Here is a 16703-nt window from a genome sequence, read left to right as displayed (position 1 = left end):
GAAGTTTTCAAGGTCCTGATCATTCTCTGAAGATCATAGCTAGAAACAGGATACTTTGTCAAAGTCAGCCCTTGCTAAGTCAGGAATTCAGCAAAACCAGGAAAACAGCTTCCATGAGTGTACAAAAGTCATGATGTTTGAAGCTCTTCTATTGAATTTTTATTTGAGGGTCTTAATTACAACATTCTGTTTATGGGAAGACTCCTCAATGAAGTTAAGTCAGACCACTATTTTAAGATATGCACATTGTAAAAAATGCTTTTTGCTTCAATGAGAGAAAAAGCGGGAGGCAATCTATAGCCTACAACTGAGCTGGCGAACCTATGGCATGGGTGCCTGAAGTGGCACATGGAGCCATATGGCCCAACACGCATGTTGTCCGTTCCTCTTCCAAGTTTCTGGCACACATGAGCGAGCAACGATCAGCTGGCCTTTGTGCTTGCAGCAGTGCTGGAAACTGGAAGAGCTGGTCTTCCGTTTTCCAGCATGAACATGCATGCCGGCCGGCTGATTGGTGCGTGCGCATGCGCAGCAGTAACTGGAAGACTTGCTGGTTAGCATGCATGCACATACATTTTCGGGCATGCTCATGCACCCTGGGCAGCTCTTCTTCCTGGTCACGGCCCAGATGAGTGTACTCAAAGGGCTCCCTTTTTAGCAGTCGGTGCCCAAAAGGTTCGCCATCACTGGCCTATAAGCTTCTGAAACATGCCTAGCCAGTGAATAGCACATGAATGGCTAGTTCAGAGTTCTCTCAGTTGGTAACTATTGACCCTCCCTCAACAGGTCAATGCATTAACCATTATTGTTACTATTATTCATATTGCTAATCATAAAGCAGTATTTATTAAATTATTTTCATAAAATACATGTTTGAATAATGTGAAATCTTATGAAGGGATCATGAGATGAGGAGTTGGTGGATTCCTGGCCTAGCTCAGCAATAAGCATGGTAAGATTGCTTCTCTCCAACATACAATAATTTATCTCAGTTACTGTCCAGTACAATTGGGACCAGAATTTCCATTGCTAAGCAATGTGGTTGTTAAGTGAGTTGTGCCTGATTTTATCACATTTTTTGCCACAGTTTTTAACCAAATCACTGCACTTGCTAAGTGAATCATGTGGCTGTTAATCCAGTGAATCTAGATCCCCTCCCCCCCATTGACTTTGCTTGTCAGAAGCTGGCTGGGAAGATCACAAATGGTGATCATATGACCCGGGTACACAGAAACCATCATAAATACGTACAGATTGTCAAGCACCCAAATTTTGATCATGTGACCATGAGTATGCTGTGATGGTCATAAGTGCAAGGACCAGATGTAAGTCATTTTTTTAGTGTTGTTGGACAGCATTGTTTTATTCCATAAAATACTCTACCTGTTGATTCAAAACACTAAAATGCTCTCATTGACGCCATTCTTTAATTTCACTTGACTATAAAATCATGAATTTAACTCTAGGTTTCATTAATAATCTTTGATTAATTTAAACTGATCTTATTATTCAAGAATCAATATGATTGTCTTGTGTAAGTGCAAACTTACAAAGAACACTTCCTGGGAGACTATATTTATACTGTTATCAAAATAAGTTCTTGAAGATAGGAAATGCTCAATGAAAACTGCTCCACAATCTTAAAGATAGAATTGTCGTATATATACTCAAACATAACGACTTCATTATGGAAGCTTGCATTGGGAGTCCACATATCAAGGATGAATGATATTAATCATCTAATAATACCCCATCTGCTGTCTTATGTTTATTTCCTAAATTTTTATAATACTATAAAAATTAGCAGTATTAAATAATCTGATTGTTTTAAGGGTGATTATCACAGTCTGTGAAACATGACAACCCCCCCTCTCCCAATAATTAGAACTAGAATAAGACAATGATTCAGAATTTGGGCTCCTTTTAATTTACCTTGCAGTTTTCAAGTTCCTTTTCCCAGATAGCATAGGACAGGTCCGTAAAGCCGGAAAGATTGGGAACTCTGCATTAGTGCAGATAAAACACCCCATACAAGAAAAAAGTTAAAAGAAACCCATATCTAAATCCTCAATCAGCAAAAGTCCACTTAAAGTTAAGAGATATAAGAACCTAAATATTTATATCTCCATTTCCATTTAAGCAAATTCTTTCAGGACCCCGGAACCACCTACGCCTGTAGATGGAATCTTGCCAAACTAAAGCACACTGCTATCTTCATAAGCCTATATTCAGAGAACTCTTAGGGAGGGCCTGTCTTCACCCTCTTTCTCTCAGGCAAATTATTTGAATTGAGCTGTCACTTACTTCTCTGGAATGCACCCTTTCCCTCCTGTGTATCCAGACTAGTACAGTCCACCACAAATTCCCCCTGATCTCTCTCTTCAAATAATTCAAATACAATCCCAATTAAGAATTAAACTTTGTGCAAAATAACCTTGCAAACTGATTCATTATACCCAATTAAATATTTCAAAAAAAATAACCATCATCACTGGTCCAAAGATAAACCAAACACAAACAATATAAGTATCTAACCAAGAATGGCAAGGTGCTGACACAACCATGTGTCAAATACATATCTAGGAAGAACTACAGAACAATTGCCAAGTAACAGATACAACATAGCATTAATGTCTGAGGCTGAAAAACAATACCCGGAAGAGGGGGGTGGGGAGATCATGAGGTTGAAAGATACAACACTGTATAATTTTTTAAAAATAAATATCCTGAAAAAACGTATATTCAAGATTAAGTAGAGTAAAGAATGATAACTTTACCTCTTTCACAAATAAATATTCTGCTTTTTGTTCTGCATCTACAGGAACTGATGAGTACAGTGTTCTTATTTCCCAGGGAATTGTGGCTATCTAATGAGAAGTCAACAAAGAGAGAAAAAAGTTCACACCTGTGCATCAAAGAATGATAAATAACACAGGTAATCAAATATGACAGGGGTGTCAAACTCAAGGCCCGTGGGCCTGATCTGGCCCATGGGGTGCTTAAATGAGGCCAAGAGGGCCACCCTGGAAATATTAAAGGACTGGCCCTCAGTTCCTGTGCTCATTGCCCCCCCCGGCGCATTTTTGGCCTCCTGCAACACTCTGCTGGCCAAAAACAGGCCACATGGAGGCCTTACGGGGTCTCCGCATGACCCGTTTTTGGCTGGCAATGTGCTGCTGGAAGCTGGGGAGGCTGATAATGGGCTATGCAGGGGGCCCATGGGCTGTCCATTTTTGGCTGTCAGAGTGCTGTAGGAGGTATCCGTCCCATCTCTCCCCGCTCCACTCCCCGCCCTCAGCTCACGGAGAAGAACTATAATGCTGATCTGGCCCTCTAAGAAATCCAGTTTGACACCCCTGAAATAGAGTAATTAAAGGTTGAATTCATCTAAATAATTACTAATGAATTTGGATGCAAAACATATTTTCAACAATCACAGATCAATCATACATCAATTGTCACTTCATTTTCATGAATGTTCTACAGGCAGAAAGGTAGGATCTCTATTGGAATAATACATAAGAAATAATTCTGCATCTGTTTTTTTTTTGGGGGGGGGGATTATTTGAAATAAGTGAGTTTTGCAATACCCACAAAGTGCCTTTCCCTGATAGACAAAAAAGTGGAAAAAATGTACCCTTCAGACAGATTGTTGTGCATCCAGCTTTTGGAAGTGTATCATTTCTAATAAATCCTGAATAGTCAAGGAATGACAGTAATGCATAGATACCTGTGCGAACAAACCAGTTTTTTTCTCACTGATAGACCACCATTTTTAGAAACAGTGTAGTAAAATCTGACTTTATATTACCTTAGTAAAGCATATAGTACCCAAATTATTATAGTAAATTGCTTTGAATGGAATAATGGCAAGATGTAAATATTTTAAGAATATTAATGTTTGAGATATTTTTAAAATAAAATTTCAGCATAATCAGTTGCATATAAGAGAGTTTTGGTAATACTGATTCCTTTTTATTCCTGCTCATAAACCTAGTCAAGAATCAAGGACTATTATTATGTTTCTGAAAAGATACCTTTCAGAGATGGGTAACTTTTATCAAAAGAAGAACAAACAGATTAAATTTTTCCTTCAGTTTTTGACAGAGTAAATTAGCTGGAAAATGAAGCTTTCTTTTTAACTGTCAATGCAAGGGTTGTTTTGGAAAAATAAATTCAATAACCCTGGAAACAACTGCTGGTTTTTTCTTTTAACTTCCTGCTGAAGTTGAATCTGTAATGGAATTACTTTAAATACATTTCTTTACACATATATTTCAAGTTGTGATACAGAAGCATTTACGATTTATTCATAGTAACAGTAAAATATTGTTAACAGCAAATCTGATACAATTAAGAGACAGGACTGCAAACCATTTTCATAATGTCAAACCTTGTACATAATTATATATAAACTGAGATTTATACACATACGTTAACATGCAAATCTCTCTACCCATACAATTTGAAAGAGATTATTATAATCTTCAGGAAAGCCAGATGGACATTTTATTTATTTTAAACATTTGGATCTGCCAGAGAAAATGCTACCTTTGATTGAAAAATCTGAGGAGGAAATTGGAAAACCTTTATAGTTTCAGAGTGTTGTGGCATCTATTACAATAAAGTGAATTACACAGTTTGCTCTCTGTCCTGTGTGTTCCCTAATGCATCACTATAATTTCATTTTTTGTTTTGCAAGACCAATGGTTGTTGTATTTACATTAAGAGATTGTTGCAAACATCCTTTTTCTACCTCATTAAATGCAAAGCTTATTACACATATTATTCTTTTTTCATAGCTCAAACACAATCCAGGAATGGAGAAAACTGTCTTAGAAGAAATAACTTCCTCAAGGGTAAGAAAACATGAAAAGGCAAGAAGATTCCATGTGCTGTGCTCATTTTAAAATTTTCTTCCTTTGCCGAATTGAAAATGGGTTGGTGGAGACACATCTGATACCATCAGTTTAGCTTCCCAATTGCTAAAACACTTCTCTTCATATGGAGATTAACCTTTACCAATGAAAAACTGCTGAAATGAAATCATGCAGATGACAGTTAAAGTAATAGCTAAATTATTTCCAGAATGGCATTATCAATTAAGAGAAAAGCATGCAACATTGTATTTAATTCAAAAATTCTTTTATTGGTATTGTATTCAGGAATCATTATAATTAGGTAACCCCTGCAAAAGTGCTTTGGACCAAGGCTGCAGTTATGTGGGGCAGAATCTGGGAACCACCAAGGAGCTGATGGAAATGTTTTCTATTTTTCTTTTTCTTACATAATTATTCCCATCAATGCTAATGCTAAGCTGAGGGTAAGAGAAGAAGCAATGGGTGGAAACTAATCAAGGAGAGAAGCAACTTAAAACTAAGGATAAATTTCCTGACAATTAGAACAACTAATTAGAATCAATGGAACAACTTGCCTCCAGAAGTTGGAAGTTCCAACACTGGAAGTTTTTGAAATGATAACCATTTGTCTGAAGTGGTGTAGGGTTTCCTGTTTAAGCAGGGGGCTGGACTAGCAGACCTCCAAGGTCCCTTCCAACTCTGTTATTTTACTCTAAGCTGAATATTGGCAATAAAGGAAAGTGTTAACCACAAGTATTAGAGAAGCCAGCTGCAAAACCTGCCAAACTTGCAGCATCACATTAAAAAATTAAACAGGGGCTAAGGTCCAATTTTTAATGAAAATATTAGATACAACAATTATTCAGTCCCTGCTTAAATATAATATAATCAGAGGTGGGTTTCTACCAGTTTGGACCGATTCGTCCGAGTAGGTAGTAACTCGACGAGCCACGGCCCTGAACTGGTTCTATTGACGGTGCCATAGTGCCATCTATTTTTTTTTATTACTGCACATGTGCGTGAAGTGCGTCCATGAGCAAACCAGCATTAACAGAAGCCGGAACCCACCCCTGAATATAATCTCTAAAAGTACATGAAAACAAATACTAATATTTCAATATCAGGAAACTCCAATATTCCGATTTACGCGATATTAGTCAAAATGTGAAAATATTAAATACAAATCTCAAATGTTACCAAAAAATTAAAGTATGAATATTTCTGGGAAGAATTTCATAGCAATTTTCAAGATTCAACAAGCTTCTCTTCTTAGAATTTAGCAGAAGCATTCTCATCATAAAGAACTGTTCATAAAATAATGTTATTTTAAGCTACTCTCGAGAGAACACCTGGAATAAGTTGGGGCAAGAATTTTATTTATTTATTTTTATTAGCTATATGTATTGTCAAATCCAAACAGATACATAGTGGTTTACAGAATCACAGTTAAAGATCCACAAAATATTATTTTTAACTGTGATTAAAATCTAAAGTAAGTAAAAATCCAAGATAGTATAGTGTAACATCTAAAAAAGTACCATAAAACAACCAATAACCACAATTAAGCTTTAATATTAGAACTAATATTTTAATTCCTTTGTACTGCTTTGATTGGGATTAATCTTGTATCTCAAAGGACACTATTCTATAATAGTAGAGATATGAAAGAAAAACCCCATCTCCTGTCTTCTGCATCCTTTATTTCACAACAATGTGTAATTGTTAAGAGGTTTTCTTGTGATAAAATACAATGCCCTTAGAATGTGATGTCAGCAGCACATTTTTAAAAAAATATGTTGTATTAGGAACTGAGAGATCTGCATATATCCTGTACCAGTGTACATTGAATACATTTATAGAAAGAATGATTTATAGAAGAATGATATTTTACCATTCATAATCTCCAGTGGAATAAAAGATAGGTGAAGAATTTTATAGAATGTTAAAGATTCTATGAACCATTATTCCCGTTAACCTTAGGGGTTATTATCTTGTGAGGACTAAACCTAATAAGCTTAGTATAATCAAAAAATGGTGTCCCTAAGTTACCAAAGGAAGGAGTCTGATGAGTCTTTCACTAACTCGGTTTATCTAGAGCAGGGCTGTCAAACTCAAGCCCAGATCCAGCCTGCGTGGTGCTTAGATCTGGTTCGCGGGGCTGCCCTGGAAACAGTGAAGGAGTGGCCCATGGTGCCTAACAGGGAAAACAAAGCTCAGAAGGGCCGCACATGGCCCTCCTGAGCTGTTTTCCTTGGCAGAGGGTTGCAGGCGGCTGGCGCAACTGAAAACGGAGCTCGGGAGCCTGTTTTTTCTGGTAGAGCACTCGGGTCATCACAGGTGCCCCGACACAAGTGTTGTCAAGTTGGCCACACGCATCTTGGCCACGCCCCCCCAAAGTCACATAACCATGATGCAGTCCTCAATGAAATCAAGTTTGATACCCCTGCTCTAGCCAAGGAGATAACCTGGAGACATGAGGCAGAAACATGCTCTGAGACCAGGAAACAGAAGGAAATATGAGAAATAAGACTGACTTCTCTTTAATTCATTAGCGTATAGAGCAGTGGTGTCTATCCTGCTGGCCAGAGAATTCTGGAAGTTGAAGTCCACAAGTCTTAAATGTTGCTAAGGTTGGACACCCCTTGTATAGAGAGAAGGAGGGAGGGATGGTAAACTTTTATCAGGCTTTCTAGATCTATTACTGTAGCCTATGGCAATACAGTGGATTCCAGCCAACTTGTAGAATCTGTTTCATGATCTCGCCTATCCTGATGGATTAACATCAACCTTGAAAGCTTCTTAGTTTTCTACAGTTTCATGCCTATTTCAGTACTCTTGAATCTAAAGATTAAAAGTACAGGAAAAGAAACTATTGTGTATGATTTGGCCAAATCAATCCTCTTTTTACATTAAGCCAGGTATCTTGGATTTTTTTTAAAAAAAAATGAAACCAAGCTGAGCACAATACTGTCTCACGTGGTGCAACGCATAAAAACTGGAACATCTTGACAAAGTTTTAGATGAGACTTAGCTTTGTTAGTAAACACCAATCACTCACTGAAAAGTCATCTTCAGGGAACAAAAAGAAGTCTTTCAGACGATCATTTTCAACATTCTTCTCAATATCTGCAATTACTGTTTCATAATCCAAAGGTTCCAGAAGTTTGGGTTTCTCCTGCTGAGGAGACAAAACACACAAAAAAGACTTAACTTGTATAATTCCATTGTATTTCTTTTTGGATCTGGGGCTCCATTTCTATTATCCTTTCACGCAATAGTTGCTATGTACAGGTTGGCATGGTGAAGCTGAAAATATAGCCAGATGGATTTGGCTGCTCAAAATGTTCATTATCGGTCTGATTATTTCCTGATGAGGAGACCTGGTAAGTAATATGCATTATGCAGGTAGTATCAAATCATACTACATTGCCACATTAGCCTACTCTTTATGCCGAGAAACATATCCACATTTCTTTTAAAGGGACTGAATAAGTACATGCAATTACCTTCTAAATGAATTTGATGCCAAATGGTGTGTTTTAATTTCAGTTGTTTCCATGAGCTTTGTGCTGATTCATCCCCATTACTCTCTTATGCTTAGCCACATTTTAAATTCAAGTCGTTTGCTAGAAACAAAAGTACTATTGCTCTGTTTAACTTGGCATTCATCCTTGTCTCTGTCAGGATAAACTATTTGGCAGTCCACCCCATACTTTCCCCAGTAAAGAGCTGGATTATACCTTTTTCAGCCATCAGGAAAATACTATTATTGCTGAAAGGCATTATGAACCCTCTAAAAAGCACTCAAAAGAAACAGCCAAAGAAAAGGTAAAATTGCACATTCTTTGATATGCTACATAAAAAGAGAGACTGTATTGCTTGCTGACTATGTATATCTACAGAAAGACAAAAGGAATCTTATTATTAACTTGGGTGGAGAAACAGGAACACAGATGAAAACTGAATGTAGATGTATAGATTGGAAAAACCAATGACTTCCTGCAAGGTGAAAAGAAGGACATTAACTATTCACCTTTATGAATTATTATTAGATAACAAGAATGGATAAACAATTTTTTTCTAAATATTTTTTCAGGGAGATAGTTATAGAAATAGAGATAGAGATAGGAAGAAAGAAAGAGAAAGAGACAAAGAGAAAGAAAAAGTGAGGGAGAGAGATGATAGATAGATAGGTAGGTAGGTAGGTAGATAGATTGATTTATCTGCAAACAAATGTACAAGTATATCACATCCAAGCACTGCCACAACGTGTTCTTGAAATCCCTTTTTCTCACATTCCTTCAGATCTTCATTGAAAAGGTAATGTTTGAATATCTGTTTAACATCAGTACCTGGCTCTGGGATGGCTGGCAGGCAGAAAAAAGGGACTGCAGCAAGAAACTTCTTAGACCAGGGGAAGAGGGAAATAAGAAAAAGGGACCTGAGTAACCCTGCTTTAATTATGCTAGGCCCAGACTAAACTGTTTTTTATCAGGTTTTCAAATCCCATTACTCTATTAGCAATAAATACCTTTCCACAAATGCAAGTGGTTCTTGTTTCCTGAACTCACCAGCCTTGCAGGGCTCAACAGACCCAATGTTATATCACCATGATATCTCAGGATATGGACTATTTCCTCTTAGACATACTCCTGATATAATGTAATTGGTGACAAAATATATGTCAGCGTTCCAAATATCATGCAAAATTAAATCATTGTCCAAGGCAAAGTTATCCTTAAAACTCCAATTTAATAAGACAGACATTTTGGCATTAGGCTGTGAAATTTCAACTCTAATGTACATCCTGTGGGTTCACCCAGTTAAAAGTTCATCATCTATCCCCACACCCCATAATTCATCACATGGTCCAATCTTCATCTTCCACGCTGGCATGTACACCCCTCTGCTTCCGGCCAGGTGTCGAGGTGCGGAGACAAAAGACGACCTTGAGCTTCTAAGAAAATCCATAACAATACATTCCACAATCCTACTCCTTTCTATTCCCCCCTCCCAACTACTATACCAATGAAACAGCATAAGAATTTTTTTAAAAAAAAGATGTGGCAGGCCAAAGATCCTAAAAGGAACAGAATTACAGGCCTGACAATATATTAAATAAATCATGTTTTGAAACTTCATTTGAATAATATATATTATTGTTACACATCTGAACAAAAACACATTTAATTCCTTTTAAGTAGTAAAGGGAAATGAAAGTATTTTATTTTTAAATTGAACTCTTAAAATTCTGCCACTTCTTGACTTGCTTTGATATAACTAAAATGTCAACAAAGTGAGAAAAAACACTGCTCTTTAAAAGGTAAATTATATACACCCACACCACTTTGATCATCCATAGCTTCATATGGAGCTTCAGAAACATATTTGTAATAAAAAAAAACATAATTTCCTTCTTAAGTTGTCATGTTTGAATTTTATGATGGGAAAAAAGGAGCTTGTTTCTGCTGTCCTACTCACAGTATTCTAAATTACTAAGAGTTTATCATTCTTAATATTGAAGGTTCAGTACTATTTTTTTGCATGAGCAATGGTTTCAAATCTGACAACCTGTCTCAAATGAATTTCATTTTACATTTTTAGAGGGACTTTCCTCAAATATATCGTTAGAATTTTTTGTTGTTATTTTTAGTGGGGAGTTTCATTTTTACTCCAAGAGATTTCTCAGAATAGCTGACAGAAATGTCACAAAGGTTGAGTTAGTCCATTCTCCCTTGCAAGGCTTGCTGGAAGATTTATAACATTTTGGGCTTATTAAAGTTTTAACAGTCACAGGATTATCTTTTCCAAATGTAATTATCCTGGAAATGAACCTACAGGGCAATCTATGCACCATGACTAAAGGGTGCAGGACAGGGTTTTTTTTAAATGCTAATTTTTTAAAAAGCCTAATAAATTATGCTAGCTAGATACAAATAAAGATGGGATTATAAAAAGAGGCATTTAATATTTCTTCTCTTACCTTCCTTTATTTTACAGACCATTAATTTTTTTTAACAAGGATACAACATGCAAAATTCATGATTCATTTTCATTAGATAGGATGCACCTGGCCAGAATTAGTGACAGAATTGGAAATACTTAGAATTTACAGCTATAGAATATCTAAAAAATTGTTTCAATCCTATATCTGGTAATAACATTTAGTGATGTGCCATGTGTCATAAGTCAACAATATAATATGGCATGTAATTTTTGTTACTTGAGGCATGTCATGACACAATGCATCAGTTTTTCCTCCTTGGGGGTTTGTTTGTATCCCATCTTTATTATTTTTATAAATAATTCAAGGCAGTGAACATACGCAGTACTTCTTCCTTCTCTTATTTTCCCCATAATAACAATCCTGCATGGTGGTTGGCCAGAGGGACAATGACTGGCCCAAAGTTATCCAGCTGGCTAAGGCAGGCTTTGAACTTACTGTCTCCTGGTTTACAACCTAGTGCCTTCACTACTGTAGCATGTTGATTCGCAAATAACATCACCTCCTAAAAACGTCACTTGTTTCATTTGGTAGCAATCCTGTTTCTTCCAGCAATGACTAAAAATACCCTCGTAATAGATTTCACAGAACAATCACAGTGTCTGAGGTTTCAGTATCTGACTGCACTCAAGAGAAGAACACCATAGTTCAGCATCTAAAGCATTGTCAGATGCACTGTTAAGTTAGTAACAGTTCTTTAAGGCTTCAACGCATAATGCTGAAGAGTGCAAGCTAGATCTTTTTTCTCTGTCTCTTATCACGCACTTATTCTACACTTTTGGTGTTGAACCCTCGGAAAGATTTTTGAAACTACAGTATAATAGGAAGTTTGTTGAAATTTAAGAACAGTACTGCAGGCTATGAGAAAAACGATGTAAGCAAATCCAAGTAGCAGTTCACTGTCTTATATTGCAATGTAGTAACATTGACGTGAGTACCATGCATATTTTCTTTTCAAGATTTTTGTTTTTAATGTGTCAGGAAGTGGTGACCTCCTACAAATATTTTCAGCAGTTAGTGGGTAGCTGAAGTATTAGAGAACTATTTTTCTGCTTCATTGGAGAGTCTATAGTCCTGTGCTAATGCTAAAGTAAGATATTTTCCTCAAGATAGAAATTGGCTGGGCAATCATATAAGTACAACCACAATGTCTTAGGAGCTTAAACAAATCTTAATATTGATTGCTTTGTTATCACTTGTATTTCTGGCATCCTAATCAAAAGCAGAATATTTGGGAAGAAGGTACAAACTAGTTGATGGGATTCATCATAAAAGAATACATATAAGAGAAATAGCCATACAGCCCACTATTCTACACAGATCCAGATTCAAATGCTATGAATTAGTGCGGAGGAACTTTTCATGGAACTATAAACAGTGACAGCCAATAGTGACAATTATGTTTGATATACCAGGAGTCTGAGTCAGAGACTGGTTGACACAATTTTATAAGTCATGATTTAGTTAACTATGGTTTGTCACATAACCCACAATTGCTAGATTCACAGGAAAAATTAAACATATTTAATTTAGGAACTAAACTTAGCTCGTTTCTCTGCCTTGAGAAATCTCACTGACTTCAAGCTTACATAAATGAACGCCTGTTATGCAAATGAAAAGAAGTTCTTAATAGTTCTGGATGTAATCTAGTGACTGAAGGAAACTGCATTCCAGGTATACCAAGTTCTGGTATATTTTCAATTTATGAAATTGGACTTCAGCAACAGGTAAGACTCAGGATTAGAACCAATTAATCTAAAACAAGTATCCAAAAATGGGTTTAGCTGCTAATAAGCAGTCAACTCAGAAATTAAACGGAGGAAAAAATGGCACAGAATGAAAGATGACTTCCAATTCCAAATGCTGTCTACCTAGTATCCATGGGAGACAAAAATTGAGGAAGAAATGACCAGTGTCAGCACAGAAAACTCTAAAACATAAGAAAAATGAAGTGTGGTTTACTGAAGTTTTGCTTTAGGATGTATTTTATTTCCTGGTGTAGATTTGTTTCTATTGTGATGCAGAGTAGGCCCCTTTTCTGAATGTTCAGGTTTAATGAAAGTATATCCTTAACCCAGAACTCCCAAATTCTCTCCTGCAACCTACATATTTTCTGTAATTTAGAATCATGTATGTTAGTGTTTTTTCAATTTTTATGGACTTCAACTACCAGAATTGACTGGGAAATGTTGGGAGTTGAAATCCACACTAATGTAGATTGCCAAATTTGTAAAAAAAAAAAAAAAAACCCCACCAAACGCCTGATGTACAACAATGATGTTTCATGAGATTACTGCAACATTGGCTCTGTAAGATATTGTTAAAATAATGATGAAACGCTGAGAATCTGCAAATCTCTAGTTATATATTACAGAATGCAAAATAAACCAATCTCATTGGAAAAATGTGGCCTCTAGCGTAGAAATTTAATATCAGAGGAAGTACTTTATAATTATGAATATTTAAAAGCCCTTGTAGCAATGCATAGCATGCCATTGGTTGGCAGCTGTACATATTTTCTAATCAGACAGAACTGATTAGACACACAGACACAGAGAGTATCTGTGTGATTTGTGTGTAACATGTTTGCAGAGATAGCAACCTAAAACAAGTAAGGTGTTGCTAAGAATGGAGTAGACAAAAAACAGGAAACGTAAATACAATAAAAATGTGAAAATGCTAAAAGTGAATAAACTGTAATTTGAGCCCTGAAAGATAAAACATTGATAGAAAGATTGTTCCTGTGAACAGGGAGACATAACTTAGATTACACTTGGTAGATGTTTGTCTTGAAAGGGCTTGACAATCTGCAGTATGTAACGTGCATAGTGAGAAGTTGCATTGTTTCTTCAGTTTTTGCCAAAGGATGCAGATGCTAATATTGCCTGGCATAGAACAAAACATTAATCAAACAGAACTTCTCTGCCCACATTCACCCTATTTCCAAGCCCGTCAAACTGATTTAAAACTAGGTTTTTGTACCTGAACTAACTGTCTGGACAATTGAAAAACAGAATCAGCCAATGAGAGTGCTTGCCAGGTGTCTGATGGCAGCTGCGTGGCAATGGAGCTCGTACAAGGCTGCTACATGCAGTCTATCTCGCACGGGCAAGAGGCTGCAGCTGGACCATGTCAGTAGAAGACCTTTCACTTACAACGCCCCCCTTCCCCCCAGCATTGCTTCATTGTCATGCAGCATGCTTTGTACAGTGAATTCTTTCTGTTCACCAAAGTGGAGTCAGTGTTGATTCCCAGTGATTGCCTGGACAAACCCTACAGTTTTTTTTACAAGTTTTTGAAAGTAGTTTGCCATTGCCTGTTTGTAGGACTACAAGAATGTGGCCGGCTCAAGGTCACCAAATTGGCTTTGTGTCTAAGGGACAGAAAGAACTCAAGGTTTGCTGATTACTAGCCTGACACTTTAACCACTATGCCATTCTTAAGGCTAGTATTTAGTGTGCTTCAGTTGTGAAGTAGATTGGAAAGGGATGGGTTATTAACTGCAAAAAGGAAAGGAAGCAGTACTGCCTTGCAAATTAAATATGCCACTGAAAAACACATCAAGAAAACAGAACACCACAATGACTAATTCTTTAATCTTAACCTAAGAGGAAGAAGATTCAGAATATAGTTCCTGTTTAAACAGCATCAGTTTTAAAAAATCCACTTCAGTTCAAGTAATGCTATGGCTAAAAACAATATACTTCATGCAAATACTCAAAGCTGTTCTTTTAAACAGGATGTGGTTTTTGAAAAGAAGAAACCTATATAGATAATGTTCTGCTCCATATATGTGCAATTAAATGAATTAACAATCCTGCAAGGGGATACACATTTTCACAGGCAGTAGGAGCCTGATGAATTTTGCACCTGAAGTCTCACAACACTTTTTGTAATATTTCCTTATAAAGATCCATTTTCTAAGCAGATTGGGATTCAGCTTCATATAGAATTTATTTCCTCATAAAATCATTATTTTCAGCATTCAACAAATACTGCTTGCAGTGAGATGGGCAGCAAACTAATTTAATAAATAAATAAATAAATAAATTGTACATTACAAATGTATAAAACGTACATAGCAAATTGTATACAACAATTTACAGAGTTAAATGAATGATAAATGCAAGCAACATAGCCATGGGGTCTATTTATCAGCACAAATACAATGTATGTATGTATGTATGTATGTATGTATGTAGGTATGTAGGTATGTATGTATTTGTGTTACAATCCCTGGTATGCACAAATATGGGAGGAAGCTCACTACTCCCTCTTTCTGTCCTTCGGCTCATTACAGAAAACCATCCAGGCAGAAAACCATATATTTATTTTTAACGTTGCCTTTTTATATTTGTGTTGTATTTGTGCCTTTATTTATTTATCAGCACAAATGGCTTGGGCTTAAAAGCCCGAAGATGGCAGGTGAAATCTTGCCGAAACGTTGCAAAGACAATCTCAATCCTACACGGGAAAAGACCCGAATACAACAAAACCAGCATACCTACACCCGTGAAAATCTACGAAAACAAATATATATAATGCATGCACTATAGTGGTTATCTGATTTCAAAGTTTCCAGCCTTTCGCTTAGAAAGCTGAGATCTATATCAGAGATCCTGTGATGCCATGGACTTTGCACAGTTCTTGGAAAGCTGACTGGATTAGTTGCTATGAGAAAACCTAGCACATTTTTTGCAGCATTTCTTCTGCATTTGTAACAGAAGAGGAAGATTTCCAAGTGTGGGAAGTACCCCTTCTACTCTTCTTAGAATCAAGACTCTTTTTAAAGTTGCTGAGAGATTATTTGCCTTTCTGTTCCCAGGGTGGCTGTCTAGTCCTTCCTTCCTTCTTCCCTTCCCTCCCTTCCTCCTTTCTTTCTTCCTTCCCTCCCTCCTTCCCTCCCAAATGTGGTAAAGGAAGAATGAAGGGGACTACTAATAATTGGTTTTCCCCACTCTAGTGCATAAATGAAAAGAATACAGTGGCAGTAGTCCTTGACTTACAACCATATGTTTACCAGCTGTTAAAATTACCACAGCACTGAAAAAGTGACTTATACCTAGTTGTCACACTTATGACCATTGCAATATCCCCTCGGTCATATGACCAAAATTCCAACAAGTAAATATCATTGGGAGAAGCCAGATTTGCTTAAGAACCATGTAGTCCTTAATAATCAAGATGATTCACTTAACTACTATGGCAAAAAAAAAAAAAAAGATTTTAAATTGGACACAACTCACTTAATTTATCATTTAATATCATTTAATATCATTTAACAACTGAATTTGAATGATCGTGTACAATCCAAGGATTACCTGTATCACCACTGAGAGATTAAGAGGTCACTAAGATTTTAGGAAGTAAAACTTGTGACAATATAGAAATGCTCTGGTAGTACTGGCTTTCTAGATTCCTTTGCTAAATCTTTTTTATGTTACGATTCAAAATTGAACTTATATTGGAAACTTATATACTCTGCTATTAGTACATGAACATTCCCATTAATACATACTCTGTATTTTTAGAAACAATTTTTCTGATTTTTTTTAAAAAATTCATCCTTATTATTTAAAAACATATTAAACTCTTTCCTGAAACAGAAAGGTAAATTTGTAACTATCATTTACCATATCATTTAACCAATATTGTTTAGTATGTAGCTTCCATATTAGAAATCATAGAAAGTCTCCTTCACAGATATTTTAATAGACACGTATAGAGTAATTAAATCATGAGTATCTTTAAAATCTGGCTTATTTGAGGCTGTCTTTTTCAAGCTTTCTTCTAACACATTGGATTCCTTCCCCCCCCCCAAAAAAAAAGTCATATAAGGA

General features: G+C 36.3%; 1 protein-coding gene across 7 annotated transcripts in view; it reads right to left on the bottom strand.

The window, feature by feature from the left end:
* The window catches only part of DOCK10 (dedicator of cytokinesis 10), a gene marked incomplete at its 5' end in the record, with an annotated part of 144329 nt that overhangs the window by 99051 nt on the left and 28575 nt on the right, over positions 1-16703 (bottom strand). For all 7 annotated transcript variants that reach the window (XM_081956362.1, XM_081956364.1, XM_081956368.1 and 4 more), the window contains 2 exons: positions 2778-2867; positions 7918-8037. In XM_081956362.1, coding sequence (XP_081812488.1) covers positions 2778-2867; positions 7918-8037 — 210 coding nt within the window. The remainder of the gene's footprint in view (positions 1-2777; positions 2868-7917; positions 8038-16703) is intronic.

This window comes from Natrix helvetica (genome assembly GCF_964273705.1).
Source record: "Natrix helvetica genome assembly, chromosome: 5".
NCBI lineage: Eukaryota > Metazoa > Chordata > Lepidosauria > Squamata > Natricidae > Natrix > Natrix helvetica.
Note: the sequence above shows the minus strand (reverse complement) of the source record. Positions and strands in the feature narration are given on the sequence as shown.